Consider the following 22,043-nt stretch of genomic DNA (forward strand, 5'->3'; position numbering starts at 1 on the left):
CCTGTGGGGGGCCAATGGGAATCATTGTCTAGGGGGTATTGAGGCCAAGCCTCTGAGCACAAAAAAGTGAGCTGTTTTGGCTTGATGTAGCCCGTTAACCTCAGATTTTTTAGGTTGGCTAGCAGGCATTCTAGCGGAGTAGACCAATTGGACTCGGGTTTGGAGGCCATCGACCCCATGGCGACCACGGGGGGCTAGCCTCTATTGTCCGGGCATCCCCAGGCGAACAGAGGCCAGCCGGAGGTCTCGAGAGAGACCGGGGGTTACTCAGCCGATTAGGACGTCTCCGGCAGGAGCTGAGAACCAGGAGGAGGCACAGCTGCCGGAGGAGGGCCTGATATGTGCGCACCGGTTATCTGGCCCTAGGAAGTGGTCGTCCAGGGTGGCGGGATCCAAAGCCGGAGGGACTTACCCTGTCGTCTGCAGTCCGGGAGGTTGGTCCGTGGCTGGGGCGCATATGGCCGTGTCGGTGGAGCTCAAGGGGGCCCGCACAGCGTGAGCCAGGGCCCTCACCTCGAGCCCCATGTTGGGCGCCAGATGTAAAATCGCCGCGACAAGACAAAGGGGCGCCGGAGTATCAAAAGGCTTTTATTGGACAATCGCTCCCGGGCAGAGCTCCCACCCACGACCGAGGAAAAAACGGGAGTCTGCAATCTGCGAGGAGGCGTGGCAACACCTATATACCCAAGCAGATACGGAGGTGGCGGGACCAAGGTGCTGATTGGCCCTCTAGGTCCCGCGTCGGTTTTTTGATTGGCCGGAGTCTTGGCGCCTTCGCGTCCATCAGTCTGCCTGGCAACGGGCTGTTGATTGGTGGATGTCTGTCCCTGTCAGTCTGCCTGGCAATGGGCTGTTGATTGGTGGATGTCTGTCCCTGTCAGTCTGCCTGGCAGCAGGCTTATCTGAGACCTTTCGGCGGGGGGACGGTTTTTCTGTCAGCATTTTCTGGCTGGCGCCTTTCCTCCTGCGATCAGCGTGACCTTTCAGACATGAATCAGCCATGGATTTACATGTGTTCCCCATCCCGATCCCCCCTCCTGCCTCCCTCCCCATCCCATCCCTCTGGGTCTTCCCAGTGCACCAGCCCTGAGCACTTGTCTCATGCATCCAACCTGGGCTGGTGATCTGTTTCACCCTTGATAGTATACTTGTTTCAATGCTATTCTCTCAGAACATCCCACCCTCGCCTTCTAATCTTTATCTTTGCTGAGAATAACTACCTTGTAAGACAGTATACATGGCCACACCATGCTGATTAACACACCTTTGCTTGGGTCCCCATGTCTTTCTTTCTTTCTGACCCCATGGGTCAGAGCTTGGGTCCCCATGTCTTTCTTTCTTTCTCTCTTTCTCTCTCTATATATATCTATATCTGGCTGATTCCCTAGAGTGCAAAAGCCAGCTGCATAACCCAGGGGATATTAGCCTCTTTCCTTCTTTCACTCTCTCATCATCAACTCCAGACCACCAGGTTCCGATCCAATAAAGGACCAAAAGACAGGGGCACTGGAAGGTTCCCCCTTGGTATAAACCCTCTTGAAGTTCACCATTAACCCTACCATAGAGCCTGTCAGCCCCAGGGCTGAGTTGCCTTAGGCCAAACAACTACTGGGGGGTAGTGCAACACCACCCATCAGCAGATAATTGGATTACAGCTTTACTGAGCAAGGCCCTATTTTACCCATCAATCCCTCCCATCAAGAAGCTTACACAAGCCTCTTATCCTCATCCATCAGAGGGCAGACAGAAGAAGTAAAAAGAAGCACAGTCCCACAGCAGCTAAAACAAAAACCATATTACATAAAGTTAATCATGCTGAAAAAGCAGAAAGGTATGTCCCAGATGAAGGGACAAAATAAAACCCCAGAAAAACAGCTATATGAAGTAGAGATAGGCAACATTCCGGAAAAAGAATTCAGAATAATGATAGTGAAGATGATCCAGGATCTCAGGAAAAGAACGGAGGCAAACACTGAGGAGATGCAAGAAATGTTTACCAAAGACCTACAAGAACTAAAGAACAAATAAACAGATGAATAATATACTAGAAGGAATCAATAGCAGAATAACTGAGGCAGAAGAATGGATAAAAGACCTGGAGGACAGAATGGTGGAAATCACTGCCACAGAACACAATAGAGGAAAAAGAATGAAAAGAAATGAAGACAACCTAAGAGACCTCTTGGTCAACATTAAATGCACCAACATTCACATTATAGGAGTCCCAGAAGGAGAAGAGAGACAGAAAGGACCTGAGAAAATTGAAAAGAAAATAACTGAAAACTTCCCAAAAATAGTAAAGAAAATAGTCAACCAAGTCCAGGAAGCACAGAGAGCCCCAGGCAGGATAAACCCAAGGAGGAACACACCAAGACACATAGTAATCAAACTAAACAATCAAACAAAAAGACAGAGATAAAATATTAAAAGCAACAAGGGAAAAACAACAAATAACATACAAGGGAACTCCCATCAGGCTATCAGCTGATTTCTCAACAGAAACTCTACAAGCCAGAAGGGAATGGCATGGTATATTTAAAGTGATGAAAGGGAAGAACCTACAACCAAAAATACTCTACCCAGCAAGACTCTCCTTCAGATTTGATGAAGAAATCAAAAGCTTTCCAGACAAGCAAAAGTTAAGAGAATTCAGCACCACCAAACCAGCTTTACAACAAATGCTAAAGGAACTTCTCTAGGCAGGAAACACAAGAGAAGGAAAATATCTACAGAAAGCAAACCCAAAACAATTAAGAAAATGGTAATAGGATCACACACATCAATAATTATCTTAAATGTAAATGGATTAAATGCACCAACCAAAGACACAGAAGACTGGGTGGATTAAAACATGTGCATGTATGAACTTCGACTTACCACATCACTCTGCCTGACCACCAACCCCCCAAATTGTATGTAATTATTTTATATTGTTAAGTTAATCCTGTTCCTATTATGACGTACAATTGTAATTATCTTTGATTTTTTGTCTGGCTATTGATTGTGAAAACTGATAAACATCTTTTACTCTCATGATTATGTAATTTACTCACTTAATACCATTGTATCCTGACTGGTCAACAGAAAAATAATAGAATTCTATATCACTAAAACTACCATTTAATAGAAAAACCTGCAATCATTTAAAATCCAGATGCATATCAGAATTATCTTGAAATTTTTCAAAAAATGCAAATGCTCAGGTATTGATTTTTTGTTTTCTCCAGAGCTCTAGATATGTTTCTAATGAGCAGTCATGTTTAAAAACAACTGGACTATATGATGATTTTTTACTTTTATCTAGTTTGTTTCACTTTTTCTATTTCATATTCAGTGCTCCCATTTCATTTAGTTTATGTTCTCCAATTTCTCCATCTCTTTTTTTAATGTTCTTTCTCAAGCCTTTATCAAGTGTAGTAGAAAAGCTTTTGTATACATATAAATATATATAATAAATATATTTTAGAAAACCTATGAATTTTTGCCTAACTAAACAATTATGACATTTTGATTCCACTTGTTTGATTCAGTATGAATAGAATGCTAGATATCTAATTTAAAAATAGATATGCAACAAGCAACAAAGGTTTACTATATAGCACAGGGAACTATAGTCATTATCTTGTAATAACCTACAATGGAAAATAATTTCAAAAATAATATATGTGTATTTGTATAACTGAATCACCTTACTGTGCACCTGAAACATTGTAAGTCAACTACATTTCAATAAAATATATATATTAAAAAGAAAAGATCAGGAAAAAGACAAGGATGTCCACTCTCACCACTTTTATTCAACATAGTTTTGGAAGTCCTGGACATTGCAGTCAAAGAAAAAGAAAAGGAATCCAAATTGGGGAAGAAGAAGTAAATTTGTCACTGTTTGCAGAAGACATGATACTATGCATAGAAAATCCTAAAGATGCTACCAGAAAAATACTAGAGCTCATCAATGAATTCAGTAAAGGTGCAGGATACAAAATTAATACACAGAAATCTATTGCACTAACAACAAAAGATCAGAAAGAGAAATTAAGGAAACAATCCCACTTACCATCTCATAAAAAGAATAAAATACATAGGAAAAAAACCTACCTACGGAGACAAAAACCTATACTTCAAAAACTATAATATGCTGATGAAAGAAATCAAAGATGACACAAACTCAGGTACACACTGCTATATTTAAAATGGATAACCAACAAGGACCTACAGTATAGCACAGGGAACTCTTCTCAATGTAATGTGGCAGCCTGGATGGGAGGGGAGTTTAGGGGAGAATGGATACATGTATGTGTATGGCTGAGTCCCTTTACTGTTCACCTGAAACTATCACAATATTGTTAACTGGCTATACCCCAATACAAAATAAAAAGTTCAATAAATACATAAAATAAATAGCATACAGAAAAAGCAAAAAAAATGACACAAACAGATGGAAAGATATACCATGTTCTTGGATTGAAGAATCAATATTATCAAAATGACTATACCATCCAAGGCAGTCTACAGATTCAATACAATCCCTAAAAAATTACCAATGGCATTTTTCACAGAACTAGATCAAAAACATTTTAAATCTGTATGGAAACACAAAAAACTTTAAATAGCCAAAGCAATCCTAAGGAAAAAAATGGAGCTGGAGGATTCAGGCTCCCTGACTTCACACTATACTACAAATCTACAGTAATCAAAGTAGTATAATACTGGTAGAAAAACAGACATATGGATCAATGGAACAGGACAGAAAGCCTAGAAATATATCCAAGCATCTATGTAGGGTCAATTAATCTATGACAAAAGAGGCAAGAATATACAATGGAGGAAAGACAACAGAGAAAAGTTTCTTCAATAAGTGGTGCTGGGCTGTTTATAATAGCCAGGACATGGAAGCAACCTAGATGCCCATCAGCAGATGAATGGATAAGGAAGCTGTGGTACATATACACCATGGAATATTACTCAGTCATTAAAAAGAATTCATTTGAACCAGTCCTAATGAGATGGATGAAGCTGGAGCCCCTTATACAGAGTGAAGTAAGCCAGAAAGATAAAGAACATTACAGCATACTAACACATATATATGGAATTTAGAAAGATGGTAATGATAACCCTATATGCAAAACAGAAAAAGAGACACAGAAATACAGAACAGACTTTTGAACTCTGTGGGAGAATGTGAGGGTGGGATATTTCAAAAGAACAGCATGTATACTATCTATGGTGAAACAAATCACCAGCCCAGGTGGGATGCATGAGACAAGTGCTCCAGCCTGGTGCACTGGGAAGACCCAGAGGAATCGGGTGGAGAGGGAGGTGGGAGCGGGGATCGGGATGGGGAATACGTGTAAATCCATGGCTGATTCATATCAATGTATGACAAAACCCACTGAAATGTTGTGAAGTAATTAGCCTCCAACTAATAAAAAAAAAAAAAAGAAAAAAAAATAAGTGGTGCTGGGGAAACTGGTAAATATAAAAGCTACATGTAAAAAATGAAAATAGATCATTAGAACACCACACAGAAAAATAAAAATGTGTTAAATACCTAAATGTTAAGACCGGATACTGTAAAATCCCTAGAGGAAAACATAGGCAGAACACTCTTTGACATAAATCACAGCAATATCTTTTTGAATTCATCTCCTAGAGTAGTGGAAATAAAAACAAAAATAAACAAAAGGGACCTAATTAAACTTAAGAGCTTTTGCACAGCAAAGGAAACCATAAACAAAAAGACAACCTACAGAATGGGAGAAAGTATTTGCAAACAACGCAACCGACCAGGGATTATTCTCCAAAACATACAAACAGCTCATAAAGCTCAATATCAGGCAAACAAACAACCCAATCAAAAAAAATGGGCAGAATATCTAAATAGACACTTCTCCAAAGAAGATATACAGATGGCCAAAAGACACATGCAAGGATGCTCAACATTGCTAGTTATTAGAGAAATCAAAATCAAAACTACAAGGTGTCACCAAATTTCTACTATAAGAGGTAATTCAGAGATTCAAGTTGCCCAAAAGCCTACAGAGTAATAAAGGACCTTCCTTCACCACCAAGGTGACCCACAAGGTTTCTGCAGCTCCGGGTATTAACCACGGCTTCTACTCTTCCTGGAGGCCCCAGTCATCAGGCAAGGTAGAAAAAGCAAATCTAAAAACAACACTCACTAAACTGTGCTAAGAGGCTTCAGAAACCTGGGTCTCCCTCATGCCTGTAGCCTTTCTATGGACCAGAATGACCCTAAAGGCAATTTTAAAACGTAGCCCATTTGAAATGATCTATGGGAAACCCCTTTTTAACTTCAGATCTCTTATTCCATGAGGAAATCCATAAACTGGTTTCCCCAATTGTTAACTTGAACCAGGTTCAAAAGACCATCCAAGAATACAGAAACAACGTGCTGCCCACCCCCACAAGAGAGAAGGTCAAGGTCTCAGTCCAGTCAGGGGACTTTGTCCTACTAAAAACTTAAGCGAAGAGTCACCCAAGTACCAGCTACAACCAAAGGGACCATATCAAATGTTTCTAAGTGCCCCAACTGCTGACAAGCTACAGACAGTTACTAGTTGGGTACATCTGTCTAGAATAAAACCTGTATCTTTTAAGTCCTAACAGGAACCAGAGGGGACCTACTCTCGCGAGCCAGTGGAAGACCTCAGAAACCTGTTCAAGAGAACAGGTAAGTGACTTCATGTGGCTGTGGTGGGTTGGCCTAGTAATCTGTGTGTTTCTATCATGCTCTTACTCTGCAGCTTTTCAGAAACCCCTCGCCCTGGTAAATATCTTCTTTATCCTTATTGGGTCTGAGATAAAAACATAGTAATATGATGTCAAAAGCCATGATACTCCTAGTAGGACTTCTGACAATGTCGTGGCTCAGGCAAAATGGGAAAATAATGCTTTAGTCAACATCTAAAGTAGTCGCCCCGGAGAAGGCAATGGCAACCCACTCCAGTATTCTTGCCTGGAAAATCCCATGGATGGAGGAGCCTGGTAGGCTGCAGTCCATGGGGTTGCTAAGAGTCGGACACGACTGAGCGACTTCACTTTCAAGCACTGGAGAAGGAAATGGCAGCCCACTCCAGTGTTCTTGCCTGGAGAATCCCAGGGACGGGGGAGCCTGGTGGGCTGCCGTCTATGGGGTCACACAGAGTCGGACACAACTGAAGTGACTTAGCACCAGCAGCAGCAAAGTAGTCTCCCTAGGAGAAAAACTAGTTAAATGTTGTGTCTACCATAAATATCCTGGCTTACAACAATTGTTACAGGTACAAATAGGTCCACACAACAGAGTATTATCAATTCAAACATGGTGGGGCTTCCCTGGTAGCTCAGTGGTAAAGAATTCACATGTCAAAGCAGGACACATGGGTTCGCTCCCTGATCCAGGTATATCCCACAGGCTGCGGGGCAACTAAACCCATGGGCCTCAACTATTGAGCCTGTGCTCTAGAGCCTGGGAGTCGCAACTCCTGAAGCCCACATGCCCCAAATACTGAAGTTTTCACGCCCTAGAGCCGGTGCTCCACCACAAGACAAGTCACCACAATGAGAAGCCAGCACACTGCAACTAGAGAAAAGCCCACACAGCAACAAAGACCCAGCACAGGATAAGATTTAAAAAACACACACACAAAAAAATCCAGTGCCAACTCCCCTCCATGCCCAAGATTTGAGCATGCTGGTCACTACTCCCTTCAGGCTCAATACTTTGCCTAAGTTTGCTAAGTTGCTTCAGTCGTGTCCGACTCTGTGCAACCCCATAGACGGCAGCCCACCAGGCTCCCCCGTCCCTGGGATTCTCCAGGCAAGAACACTGGAGTCGGTTGCCATTTCCTTCTCCAACGCATGAAAGTGAAGCTGCTCAGTCGTGTCCTACTCTTAGTGACCCCATGGACTGCAGCCTACCAGGCCCCTCCCATGGGATTTTCCAGGCAAGAGTACTGGAGTGGGTTGCCATTGCCTTCTGCCTAACTCTCTTTAAAAGGTGACATAACTTTTCCATTAATGATGGCTGTTTTTGTTATCCAGAAAACCAGTCATGCTTCCAATGCTACTACACCTCTAATGGTTCTCTTGGCTGTGGTGAGCCTCTTTGGAGCAATCCCTGGCCACCGGATGGTAATATCATCACAGCGTTTTGGAACCTGGACCCAAACTGCCTTCCCACAAATACCTCCACTGTGTGCTGAGAATGAAGCCCACATACCATGGACTAAAAATTGGGCTGAAAATTGGACTCCACAGAAGCTGTAGGTAAAACCCTCTTTACCATCTCATCTAAGCCAAGGGCATGGAATACTCCAGAACTAACTATTTTGAATATATTAATGGGCCCTTACCCCCGAGTTGTGTTCAAAACTCGTCCCTTCCTTGGATTCAGACGGCGGCTTCCTTGTTAAATTAGCCTGCTCCCAGATCTCTTATTGCATCTTCAGGATATGTCTGCATATGTGGCACTCACCAGAATGAGGGCCCAAAGACAAGGGCAGCTGGGAGCTGGGAGAAAAACTGGCCCCTGTGTAATTGCTTATCCTTATGTCGACAGTGTGTGGCACAAGGGAGCCTGCTGGTACATTAGGACATTGGGTCCCATTCTTAGTAACACTACATAGTAACACTCAGTACCATCCCAGGAGGGCCATTGGATTAATACTGGCAAGAATAGGACTGGCAGGGGGATTGGCAGCTCCATGGGGAGGCTTTGCCAACCATGAGGTAACCTTAGAAAATGTAACGAACACTTTATAGAGAGTCCGGCCCTGACCACTGGAAATGCCCTAAACAGACTTTCAACTTCTTTAAATTCACTGGCCAGTGTGGTTATGGACAATAGAAAGGCCCTAGATCACTTGCTGGCTGAGCAGGGTGGTGTTTGTGCAGTCATAGACGAAACCTGCTCTACTTGTGTTAACAGTTCAGGCCAGATCAAGATGGACATCAAGAAGATTTATGAACAAGCATCATGGTTACACTCTACAACCAGGGGTCAGACCCTAATGCCATGTGATTCTCGTTAAGAGCATCCTCCATAGCCTTACTGGGTTCCTGCCCCTCCCAGGCCTAGCCATGGTCATCCTCCTCTTCAGACTCTGCCTCTTGAAACACTTGGTAAAGTTCATGTTTTCCAGGTTACAACAGTTCCACATCAAAATGATGGCTATGCAAGGATTCCAGCCCATACTGCCCTTCGACTTAAAACAAGAAGCTATCCTGCCCCAGGGACCCCTAGACCAGCATCCAGAGATTTCTACTCCCTGATCAGCAGGGTTGACACCATTACCCAGCTCTGAAGCAGTTACAGAAGAACCATGACCCTTCTGCTTCCCAGAAGACTATGGGAGAAAAATCTCTGAGGGGGAAATGAGACTGGAGGGAAGCGGGCAGGGTGCAACCACTAAATAAATGAAGAGAGGGCACAGCTGGAATGCAAGAACAACTGACAGGAACCAGCTGTTGGTTCCTGATGGACAAGGATGGACAAACCAAGATGGCTTTGAGAAGAGCCCGGTCATTAACCTTTAGCTCATTATCCTTTCCTTGTAACGGCGCTTCCCAGGTGGCTCTAGTGGTAAAGGATCCGTCTGCAATGCAGGAGACATAAGAGACACGGGCTCAGTTCCTGGGTTGGGAACAACCCCAAAGGAGGAAATGGCAATCTGCTCCAGTATTCTTGCCTGGAAAATTCCCTGGATACAGGAGCCTGGCAGGCTACAGTTCATGTGGCCACAAAGAGTCGGACTTGACTGAGCACACACACACCTTCATTGTAACACTCAAAATCACTCCCCCTCACACGATGACAGTTCCAAGACAACCATAAAAGGCCAAAAAATGGACAGTGGCCCAATTCCTGCCAAGACCCCACTGTTCCCTGAAACAGCAAGAACATTCCTCCCACTGGGTAGCGTATAAAATGATTCAGTCCAAAGAAACCAATGACCCCATACCCCACAGCCACTCTTACTTTCTGAGACAGTCTGCACTTTGCCTGTGGAATGCATATCCCTCTAAATAAACTCACCTTGGCTTTTCTTTGGCTTGCTCTTGAATTCTTTCCTGCGCAGAGTGAAGGCTGTTCACTTTGGGGTCCCAGGACGAGACATTTGCTCTCCAGCAATAGTTTAGTGGACGGGAAAGCTTATATATCTAAAGCAAAACCCTGGAGCAACATCTCGCCAGCAGGTCGCGGAGGCAGTCTTCAGTCTGGGGACGGGAGGAGGTTGCCAATTATAGGGGAAATTGATGTCAGGTGGACTGGTCAGTAGTTAACAAGGAAACCAGCAGAGGGGCACACCCCTCACCAACCCTCTGATAAACTCTATGGTGATGTTCTGATCTAAAGGTTAGAACAACAAAAAATAAAAAATAAAAAAATAAAGGTTAGAACAAGCCACTCACTGGAGCCTGGGGCAAATATGTAGGAAGGTCAGTCGTGTGATTAGGTGTAGATGAAGCAGGCACTGGTCTGGCTGGGGATGTACAGTCATTCAAGATGGCAACCACCATGAATGGCCTGACCATACAATAGTTGACAAAATTGGGAAGTAGGGTGAGTTCTCTCAGGGGTGGGGATGGGAGTGTAGGGCTGGGCTCTGACTTTTAGTCCAGATGTGACCCTAGAGAAGTTTGGACGTGAAAGTACACTTGTGAATATTTTGATTGCTTTGATCAAAGTCTGCTGACAGATGGCACAACCTTTCCCCAGGTGACTGGGGGAAGTTACATAACAGTCCTCCACTTTCCTAGGGTACCAACCAAGTTGTGGCAGTCTCCCTTTTTTACATAATTTCCCTTTATCTGCAGTAATAGAATCCTCATTGTTTAGCCGGCTATATAACTGAGTGGGAGAAAATGACATTTCCCAGCCTCCTCTGCATTTTGGTTTAGTCATGTGACTTGGGTTTGGCCAACAGGATGGGAGCAGAGGGGTTTGTGCAACTGTCGGAGAGCGTTCTTGGTAGAAGATGTGGTTTTCCTCACCCTCTTTCTCCCTCCTTCTGGCTTGACTGAGGATATGTTGGCACGATACTGTGATTTATAGTAAGAAATATGTATTTGGTCTTGTTTCTAGCATAGAGCTCCTACAACCCTTGTAATTTCCTAAGTGATAAAATCCATGAAGGTGACTTCTGTTACTCTTAACAAGTTCCTCTGAAGCACCAGTGGGTATGTTAATTAGGTGTTTGGGGCAAGCTCCTGGATTAGCCTCAGGATGGGAACTGGTTGCCAGGGGAACCAACTCTGTGAGCAGAGGGTTAGAAATTTCAGCCCCACCCCACCCCCAACCCCGCCTCCTGGGAGCAGCTGGAAACTGAAATAATCACCAGCAGTCAAGGATTTAATCAATTATGACTCCACAAAAACCCAAAAGGACAGTGTTTGGAGAGCTTCCTGGTTGGTGAACAAAAAATGCCTCCCCATCCATACCCCAAAGTATGGATAAAGTGTGCAATAAAGCTACTCTTCTCTACTTCACCCAAAACTCTATCTCCGAGATTTGACCCGGCACCCATGTACAGAGCTGAGCTTTCGACATCAGAGAAGGGCCTGATTCTATCTCCAGGTAGATGGTGTCAGAATTGAGTTAAATTGTAGGACACTTAGCTGGTGTCACAGAATTGTTTAATGTCAGAAACATTACCACTCATGTGGTAACAGAAGTGACAGGAGTGAAGTATTAAGTAGAGAAGACAGAGTTGGATGATGCTCTGCAGCCCTTTTGGATAAAGAGGTGACTGTGAGAAGAGAAACCACACACAGACGACCAATAACATAGGCAGAATCTGGGTCCTTAAGAGCTTTAGATTTTGGAGGGTAGCATCACTCCAAAAAACACCTCTTTGCCAAGGCAAAAAAAAAAAAGTTCAACTAAGTAAATTATAAAGGTCTCTTTTTTTGTTGTTTGGGGTTTTTTTGTTTTTTTTTTTTTTGGCCATGTTGTGCAGCTTGCAGGATCTTAGTTCCCCAACCAGGGATGGAACTCAGACCCCCAGCAATGGAAGAACAGAATCAGTCCTAACCACTGGATCACCAGGGAATTCCCAATTGTAAAGATCTTATTGGCTTTATTCAGTGATTCATGAACTGGGTAGCATCCCATCCAGCAGATAGAAAGGAGCTCTGAGGAGCTGTACAAAATCAAAGACTTTTCATTTTGCTTTTCCATAGGCAGAAGAGGGCAGGACAAGGAAGTTTCTAGCAAAGAGAGGATTGTGGCAAAGTCACGCTCCTTTGGGAGATGGCAGGAGTCCATCAGGCAGATTACCTCATTAGTGCTGACCTTCCAAACTGACTGGCTTAAGATTCTACTCCTGGGAGAGGTTGAAACTGTATTTAAATTAGGTGTTAAGTCTTGGTTTGGTGACGTGGGTTTAGCCCAAGTGAATCCATTTTGGGCCCATTGTCTTTTTTTTTTAACAGCCTTAAGGATTATTTTCAGCTGATTATTTTGAGAAATGAGGCGTAGGAGAAGCTCTGAAAACAGAAGCTACCCTTTTGTAAGAGGCATTTACATTTATAAGGAAAATCTTCGTTTGTAAGTGTGTCTCCCTCTCTTTACCAGAAAGAAAGACTAAATCACAAGAAACTCTGATCAGTGAAGAAGGTGCCAACTTCAATCTACATAACAACTTTACCCTTGTTTACCATGATTTTCCTGGTGACTGCCCCCCCAGAACTGTCCCCCACGCCCAGCACACATACCTTCTTTCATCTTTAACTGAAGATGGTATAGAAACTGGTTAGGCCACCTCAGGGATTTAGTCAGTTTCCCTGGATCTCTCCCAGGTATACAGGAGATACACGTTAATTAAAACTTGTAGGCTTTTTTTTTTCCTTTTGGCCACATCTCATGGTATGTGGAACTTCCCTGACCAGGGATGGAACCCGAACCGCCTGCACTGAAAGTGCAGAGTCTTAACCCTGGACCATCAGGGAAGTCCCCTTTCTCTGTTAATCCATCTTTTATTACAGGGGTCTCAGCTAAGAACTCAGGAGGATAGAAGAAAAATTATTTTTCCTCCCCTACAACTTCCCTGGGTCTTGATCATGAGAGAGACATAAACTTCTACCTTGTTTAAACCACGAGTATTTGGAGGTTTCTGTTACTCACAGCTGAATGCAATCCTATTTGAGACTCAAAATGGTGACTCACATTTCCTTGGCTGGAGCAAGCGTTTCACAGCTAGTTCAACTCTCCAAGCCTCACAATAGCTCTTTGAGGTAAAAAGCTTTTTCCCGATGAGGAAATGGAAGCTTCGGCACTCAGTGGTGAAGTGAGACAAGTGATGCTGGCTTTGTCTTTCCACAAGGCTGTGCCTGCAGTCACTGGATTAATCACAATGAGTCAGCCCTGTGATATCAGCCATGTGCCAGGGAAACCAAAAAGCACAAGTTGTTCTTGGTCAGCCTTAACCTGAAATTAGTGATGTGCTCTGGTGGGTTCGTCCGTCTGGAAACCAGCTCCCAGACCAGAGGATGCTTGTTTATAAGACTAAAACACATGCCAGGGAAACACGCAATGCCACTTCTCAGCTTCACAGAGAGAAGCTTCAAAGCCCCGGGGTAGGGGGGAGGGTTTGATGATGTTCTGCATAATGGACAGTGTTCTGTTTTGCTGAAGAACATATTTTAAACTAGAGAAAGCAAAAAAGGTCCGCAAAGAAATTTATTGGTGGGAGCCAGGGAAAACCAAAAAATGCAACCATGTTGTAGGGAAGCGAACTACACTGCCCTGAATTGTGTCCCTTTGGCCTGAAGATTAATGTAGGTTATTTTTAAGGCCCCAAAGACTCAGGAAGGACCTTTGACCTGCCTCTTTAGGCAGTTAGAGGAAGAGAGCTATCACCATAGATAACTAAAGTACGAACTAGTGAGTCGACAGGGAGGAACACAGGGAAGTCTATTAAAATTAGTGAGTCTCACTGTCTGTGCATGGCTCAGCAAACATTTATTTACCAAACATTTGCTTTTCCATCTCTTGTGAATTGCCTGCCCTCCGCCTCCACTGCCTGTGAAGTCCCAAACTACTACGCCTAATATCCTCTTTTGACTTTCTCCCTGACAATGTCAGGTCAAAGAACTCCGTAGCCTTGTAAATCCCAAGAATTTTTCTTTTCCTAAAAGTTTTATAATTTTGTATTTGACATTTAATGCCAAGATTCATTTTGAGTTAATGTTTGATTCTGGTGTGAGGCTTAAATAAGTCTAGTTTTATTTTTTTGCACACGAATGTTCAATTGTTCCAGCACCATTTGTTGACAAGGCAATCCTTCCTCCATTGAAATGCTTTTGCACTTTTGTGAAAAAGGAACTGAGGACTTCCCTGGTGGTACAGTGGATAGGAATCTGCCCGCCAATGCAGGGGATATGGGTTCCAGCCCTGGTCCAGGGAGATTCCACATGCCATGGAGCAACTGAGCCCATGAGCCACAACTACTCAGCTTGTGCTCCAGAGCCCTTGAGCTGCAACTATTGAGGCCAAGTGCTGCAACTACTGAAACCTGTGAGCCTAGAGTCTGTGGTCTGCAACAAGAGAAGCCACTGCAACTAGAAAAGAGTAGCCTCACCGCAACTAGAGAAAGCATGCACGCAGCAACAAAGATCCAGAGTAGCCAAAAATAAAGAAGAAAACACAGGATGGGGAACTGAGAAAAATCCAAATCAAAAGAGGATTAATAAGAAAAAAAATGAGCTGAGCCTATTTGCATGGGTACATTTCTGGGTTCTCTGTTCTGTTCATTGATCTACGTTTCTATGCTCCTCTCTCTGACAATACCACACTGTCTTGATTAGTGTAGCTATACAGTAAGACTTAAGTCTTCACATAGAGTGATTCCTCCCCCTTTACCATCTTCTGTCAGGATTAGCTTAACTATTCTATGGCCTCTGTCTTTCTATATAAACTTTAAAGATGCTTGTCTTAAGTCTACCAAGGACTTTGCTGAGATTGTGATAGAAATCGCATTACTCTGTAGGAGGGCAACATTTGCTGCCCCAAAATGTGTCTCTCTGGCATAAGGATTATTTTAGGATGGTTATTTTTTAAGAAACAGTAGACCTGGGAGGTACTCTGAAATCCAAGCAGAAGTTACGTTTTTATAAGTGACCTTTACTGAAGAAGGGAAACCTTTATAAGGGTGTCTCCCACACAGTACCAGGAAGAGGTGGATAACCTTACCTCTAGAAACTCTTATCAATGGAGAAGGTAAGGACTTAAACCTGCACAACCACCTTACCTTTGTCTCACTGTGCTTTTTCCTGGTCACCTCCACAACTGATGTCCCCCAGCACCAACATCCTCTTTTGTCGTTAGCTGAAGACGGTATTTAAGGTGAGGGCTTTGGCCATTTTGATGAGTTATTCAGTTCTCTGGGGTCTCTCCCATGTATCCATGTTTGCCAAACATTTGTTTGATTTTCTGCCATTAATCTATTTCTAGTGTACTGTTCATTTCTGTTTGCTTGTTCTTTAGTTCTTCTAGGTCTTTGGTAAACATTTCTTGCATCTTCTCCATTCTTTTTCTGAAATCCTGGATCATCTTCACTATCATTATTCTGAATTCTTTTTCTGGAGAACTAAGACCTTTAAATGTTGACTCTTCCAATCCATGAACAGTGTGTCTTGTTTAGATCTTCGGTCCTTTCATCAGCATTTCATACAGGTGCTGTACATGTTTTGTTACATGTATATGTTAAGCATTTGGAGTGATTGTAAATGGTATTTTTTTTTAATTTCTGTTTCCATGTGTTCATTGCTTATGGGGACTTCCCTGGCAGTCCGATGGTTAAGACTCTGTGCCTCCACTGCTGGGGCCACAGGTTTGATCCTTGGTCGGGGAACTAAGATCCCACATGCCACTCGGTGTGGCAAAAAAAAAAACAAAAAGAAATATGAATGATTTTTGTGTGTTGATCTTGTTCCCTGTGGTCTTACTGAATATACTTTTTAGTTCTAGGAATTTGGGATATATTATTTGGAATTTGCTATGTAGAAAATTATATCATTTGCAAATAAGGGCAGTTTTATTTCTTTCAAATATGTAGGTCTTTTATTTCTTTTTCTTAACTCATGACTAGCTAGAATTTCCAGTATTATGGTGAATAGAAGTGGCGAGAGTGGACATCTCCCTGTGTTGCTGACTTTATGGGAAAACATTCAGTCCTTCACCAGTAAGTATGATATTAGCTGCAGATTTCTTCTAAATGCTTCTTTCTCAAGTTCAGATCACTCTCCTCTAACTTGCTGAGTGTTTTTATCATCAATGGATATTGGATTTTTCCAAATGCTTTTTCTGTGCCAACTAGCATGATTATATGATTTTCTTCAGTTTGTTGATATGTTAGATTACATTGATTTTCAAAGGTTCAGGCAGCCTTACATACCTGGAGTAAATTCCACTTGGTCACGGCATACAATTCTTTTGGAATCTTTTTTTAAGTCATTTCCTCTGAACTTCAATGATTAACTCCAGAAGAGAAAAGTTTCCACAGGTGAAAAATGTCACATCAAATCTAGAGGCAGGAGAGTTTACTGTGGGTTTGGAGTATAGAGATCTGGATTCAAAACTTTTCCAAGTTACTTCTAACTTCTAACATTATCTAAACCTCAGTTTCTAAATACATCTGTAAAATGGGGATAAGAGTGCCTGAATGAGAGAATTTGATGATCAGACACTGACTCTGACCCATAATAGATAGTCAATAATGGTACCCATTTGAATTCCACAGCAACAAGCATTTGGAATAGAATTAGAAACAGCTTATAAAGGCAGTTATATATAATATTAGGACTAGGACATTGAGGTGACATTGCAGGATTTCCCTAAATGATCATGATCTCAATCTTTTACCCTTGGGGTTGCTTTTCATCTTATTGGATGCTTTAATAATAGATATCACTGTGAGACACCAAGAGGGTCCTTCAAAGACATTCACATTATTAGTTATTAACTTATTAAATGAAACAACCATTAGCGCTCTGTGGGCCTCTACAGAACCTCACTGCAGGACCGCACACCCATTAGCCATCTGGTTTGCACATACCACTTCACCCTGCCTCTTCAAGTCCGTCAAAGAGCACCTCAATTCTACCTTCTAATTGCCCAGGTGCTCTTCGAAATGCCCAACCTTGCTTCTTTTGATCTAACTAAGTCTTTAAACAGGGAATAAATAAGGCTAGTCTACTTTTTAGTGATGATGCAAGAAAATAAATTGGCTGAGAAAATTAATCAACAAAATAGTCCTGTGCTTTACTTTCAACCCCATGCTCTCTGAAAACATACAAGGAATCAAAGTGATCTATGACAGCGGCTTTCAAATATTCACGATTGTGACCCCCAATGAGAGGACATTTTTATACTGGGCTCCAGTATACACATACACATATATAACTGAAGCAAAAATTTAATGAAATAATGCCTTTCTTAATATCTGTGATGCTTGCTGAAATTTCCCCAAATACCTTGTCACTATTATTTTTTCTAATATTTACTTATTTGGCTGTGTAGGGTCTTAGTTGCAGCACTCAGGGTGTTTATCACATAATGCGGGATCTTTCCTTGTGGCACAGAGATTCTCTAGTTGTGGCGCTCAGGCTCAGCAGTTGCAGGGCACCGGCTTAGTTGCCCTGTAGCATGTGGGATCTTAGTTCCCCCACCCTTAGTTCCCACATCCCCTGCATTGCAAGGCAGATTCTTAACCACTGGACCAACAGGGAAGTCCCATGTCACTATTATTTTTTAATGCTGGTTGCCACTACCATTGCCATGACTTACTAATGGATCATGAGCAAGCCACAAGTGGGTCTCGGCCTCAAGGTCATATATGGCAGACAGAACTCCCGCTAGGCCACTGGGAACCACAGTGGTGGCCCTCCATGGGCCTCCCTGCAGGTTGGTGTTTCACTCAGTCTGGTTGTGAACAAAAACTCTCTTTCTCCTCTCAGGAGCACAGTAGTAAAAATCAGCAACATTTCAAGGGAACTCCCTTGAAAAGTGCAAATGTTTGTCTAAGTGCTTCTAAATTTTCTGTGCCTGGAACACAAATAGAAGGAACATAAGCAACATTCATTCAGCCACTGAAGTTGGCCAGGCTCTCTGTGGAGGGGCCGTGTTTCACTCCAGCTTTATACCCCAGGCCTCAGGTAGACAGACACCAAAGAGCTCTAAGACAAGAGGTGGCCTGTGACTCCTCCAATCAGCTCATCCCCTGTGAGTGTGTGCATGCGTGGAGGACAGGGAGCGGAGATCGAGTTGTTGCCTCTGGGATAATCTTCCTCTGCTCTATGAAGCTATGGGGGCCAAGTACAAATGGAAAGGCAGGACGCACTCCTCGCTCTTGGGGGAAACCTGAACAGTCTCAGAGCAGGAAATGAAGAGTCCTTGTTTGATAACAGAAAAAGGGAGTATCTTTCAAGATAAAAGAAACTTTTGGTTATACATGTAACTCTTTAAAAGGAGGGTGATTTCTGTATTTTTTTCTCAGCTGTGTCACCCCATCTCCCCGATGTTGGTGTTCTTTGGAGGGAAATATGACTTTATTTTGTGCAACTTTGGGGACTTCCCTGGTGCTCCAGTGGTTAAGACTCCATGCTTCCATGGAAGGAGGCATGGGTTCAATTCCTGGTTGGGGAAGTAAAAGCTCATATCCCACATGCCATGTGGTATGGCCAAGAAAGAAAAAATACTTGCAGTATTTTGTGCAAGTTTAGGCTAACTGGTGTTCCCAGAAGTGTTTGTTCATTTGGAACTCTGAACAGCAGTTTTCAGGACCTATGGAGCTGGGGTAAGGAAGGGACCACCCAGCAAGCAGGCTGAGGATCGAACTTGACTGACCCCTTTGGCTCTGATGGACCCCTGGAAATTCCAAAGATCAAGCTTCTGGGGGTTTTAATACTGGCATGGAAAACATTTGTTTAAGGGGTAAATATGAACCTCCTGTCTATATTTTCTCTCCCCTTTCTTGAAAGAACCAATACAGTGAGGCCACAACATTCCTATAGCAAACATTCCTATAAAGCAAACACTGTCTTCAAAGCCTAGTTAGGGTGCTGGAAGGAGAGAAAGCCTGGGGCTAGTGGCTCATTCACCAGATTGCCCCCTCAAGCCTCTATTGCTTCTGACAATTCTGAGCAGTCCAGACTTGATTCTATCAGGGGAGCTGCCTGGAGTCTCTACTGCTTTGGAGCATTGCCAGTGTTCACCAATATTCCCAGTTCTCCCCTTCCTTCTGGGCACATGGGGAAACCATACTTCCCTGCCTTGCTAAAGTGCAGTTGTGTGACCTTTTTGGCCAGTAAAAAGTGAGAAACAACAGGTGTCATATCTGGGTGGAAGCATTTTGGAGCAAAGATATTCCCAAGCTTGCTTTCTCCATTGCAGCAAATCCCAGGGCCGAAGTTTGGATGACAATGTCTTCAAATGGCAGATCCTTCTTCAGCCTTGGTCCCTGAGTGGCTACAATGCACAGAATCCCCCTACTAAGTCCATGTTGGACATGTAGCATGAGCAAGAAAAAACCCTCAGTCAGCCACTAAGGTCGGGGGTTGTTTGTTACCATAGCATAGCGTGGTCCATCCCGACGGGCACATGGATTTGCTTAGCATAACCCACAGGACCTTAACATTTCTCAAGGTACTAATTAGCCAATGACGGGGTGAGAAACTTACTGAACTCCAAACTGGGAACTCTCCACTCTCCTTTCTCTCATGAGAGCTCATAATGGCCACAATTCGCTGGGAACTCGTTCCAGGCAGCTCTCGATCTGTTTGGCAGTAAGGAACTCCCACGTTCCCAGAATTCTACTGGGCTGGGTAGCTCTATAAAAATCTGTCTCCCTGGAGGCTATTTCAGTGCTTATACTTGTTCAGAAACATTCAGCCAAACAAATGTTCATTAAACAGCTCACTACCTAGCCACCAGGCAGAATTGGAGCAGCATTTGGAAGCTGACTCTCAGGAACCCACTCCGAATGAAAGGATGAACATTCCTCCCAGGGCAGCACCTTGTTCCTCAGAAACGCAGGCTGCTGTGGATGCCCATGGTTACCCAATGCAGAGATCTCGCCTCCAGGATTCTCGTGATCCTCACTCAGTTACCATGGCCACAACACACGGTTTGAACAAACAAAATTTCTGACCTCATCTGGTTCTCACATTTGAAAAGTAAGACATTTGGAGAACGAATTTATTTTGAAACCTTAAAAATCAACTGATGAATTAAGAATTTTGAGTACTGTGATCAAATGAGTACAAGCCATGACCTAGGAACCTCATTTTCCACCCACGTGAAAAATGACGGCCTAAAAAATCATTTTGACAACTTCTGAAATTTCGATATAGAGTATATTTTAAACAGTATTCTACCAGTGATAAAGTTCCTGACTGTGATAGTACCATTGTGGATAAGAGAAAGTCCTTGTTTTTAGGAAATACACATTGAAGTATGTATAGGTAAAGAGGCATGATGTTTACAACTAACTCAAACTGTTTCTGAGAAACGATAATAACATAGAAAGAGAGAAAAACCAAATACAATAACGTTAGCAAATGAGAAACCTAGGTGAAAGGCCAAAGTGTTCATTCTATTATTCTTGCAACTTTTCTGTAGGTTTGAGAGTTTTCCAAAGAAAACGTTTAAAAAGAACCATGTGTGTTCCACATTAGTGACTTTCAACTTTTTTAACAATAAACCACAATATAAATTGTATGCAGCAATCCAGACACACACACACACACATATACAAAATCTGAACAAATGCATACAGATTAAATAAAAAGTTCCGCAAAATAATACTTATTACACATGATGCTCTGTGACTTTTTGGTTATACCTTATTTTTTTTAAATGCCAGCTGAGACCCATTGAGCTGATGACCACTAACGGTCACAATCCATCTGAACACTCCTGCCCTCAGTGGTACTTTCTGCAACATTTCTAACACTTAGCGATACCTAGAGATACAGAAGAAGCACTATGGCCTTGAAGAACACAGTTCTGTGCACCTTAAATCCATGTGGACTTTGAAAACCCAGCCCTTCAAATACAGAGAGAGGACATTAAGATTAGAGACCACCAGAGTGTCACAAAGGCAGTCATCACTACACATGTGTGGAGGATGACTTGAGCACATACAGAGCAGACACACAGCCCCTGCTCTGGCATTCAGGCCTGGGAGCTTACAGTTAGCCACCTTGCACCCTGGAAACCCTCTCAGCACTCCCTTCCCAGCTACTGGCTGCCACCTTTTCTCTTAGCCCGGAAGTGCGAAGCTCATGATAATTCCCACACCTAATGGGATCGTCCAAGCTAGAGACTCCCTGCTCCGCTAACATAGCATCTCTGTGTCTTTCCAAAACACAAAGCAAAGAGGATTTTGTGGCCTCCTCGGGAGAGTCGTAATGCATGTTTGCATTCGAAAGACCCTTGAAAAGTCCTGCAGAAGAGAAACCTGTTTAATCTTTTTTTTAACCTTACGATTTTACAAATATATTTGTCCACAGACAATACCCCTCCTCTTTTTTTTCCCTACCCTGCCCTAAAGTTCTTTTGCAGCTAAGGCCACCCTTGGGAATAAGTGCAGAGTACCGTGAAATGAATCTTTGTTTAAACTGACACATCTAGGACCACAGGAACCACCTCCACTACCTTGGGTCTAAGTCCCTTTCCCACTGGCCTTCTGTCCTACCCATCTTCCTGGACCCTAGTGTCCCTAGGCTCCTGGGGGAGGGGGAGGAGGGTTGTACTAGAAAACAAAGGGATTGGCCTCAATGGTTGCCCCACCAGAATTGGCACCGTTTTTAGTACTTAGCGAATGGATTAACTGGCGTGCTGCAGTTCATGGGGTCGCAAAGAGTCAGACACGACTGAGCGACTGAACTGAACTGAATGGATTAACTCCAATTCAGGCATGCAGACCCCGTTTCCTAGAAGATGGGGGTGGGGAGGAGCAGGGATGGAGTTCTGTAGCCACAGAAACTTCCAATTCCTAGTCTTCTCACCAGAGGGCACCTATTCATTGTTGCTTCTC

General features: G+C 43.2%; 1 protein-coding gene across 1 annotated transcript in view; it reads left to right on the top strand.

Annotated features, from left to right (window-relative positions):
• The window catches only part of LOC133052807 (uncharacterized), a 30,253-nt gene extending 20,214 nt beyond the window's left edge, over positions 1 to 10,039 (top strand). The window contains exons 3-5 of the mRNA XM_061137647.1: positions 6,622 to 6,694; positions 8,047 to 8,267; positions 9,147 to 10,039. Coding sequence (XP_060993630.1) covers positions 6,622 to 6,694; positions 8,047 to 8,267; positions 9,147 to 9,276 — 424 coding nt within the window. The 3' untranslated portion in view covers positions 9,277 to 10,039. The remainder of the gene's footprint in view (positions 1 to 6,621; positions 6,695 to 8,046; positions 8,268 to 9,146) is intronic.
• The last annotated feature ends 12,004 nt before the right edge of the window (positions 10,040 to 22,043 follow it).

The sequence above is a fragment of the Dama dama genome, chromosome X (genome assembly GCF_033118175.1).
Source record: "Dama dama isolate Ldn47 chromosome X, ASM3311817v1, whole genome shotgun sequence".
In the NCBI taxonomy this organism is placed as follows: Eukaryota; Metazoa; Chordata; class Mammalia; order Artiodactyla; family Cervidae; genus Dama; species Dama dama.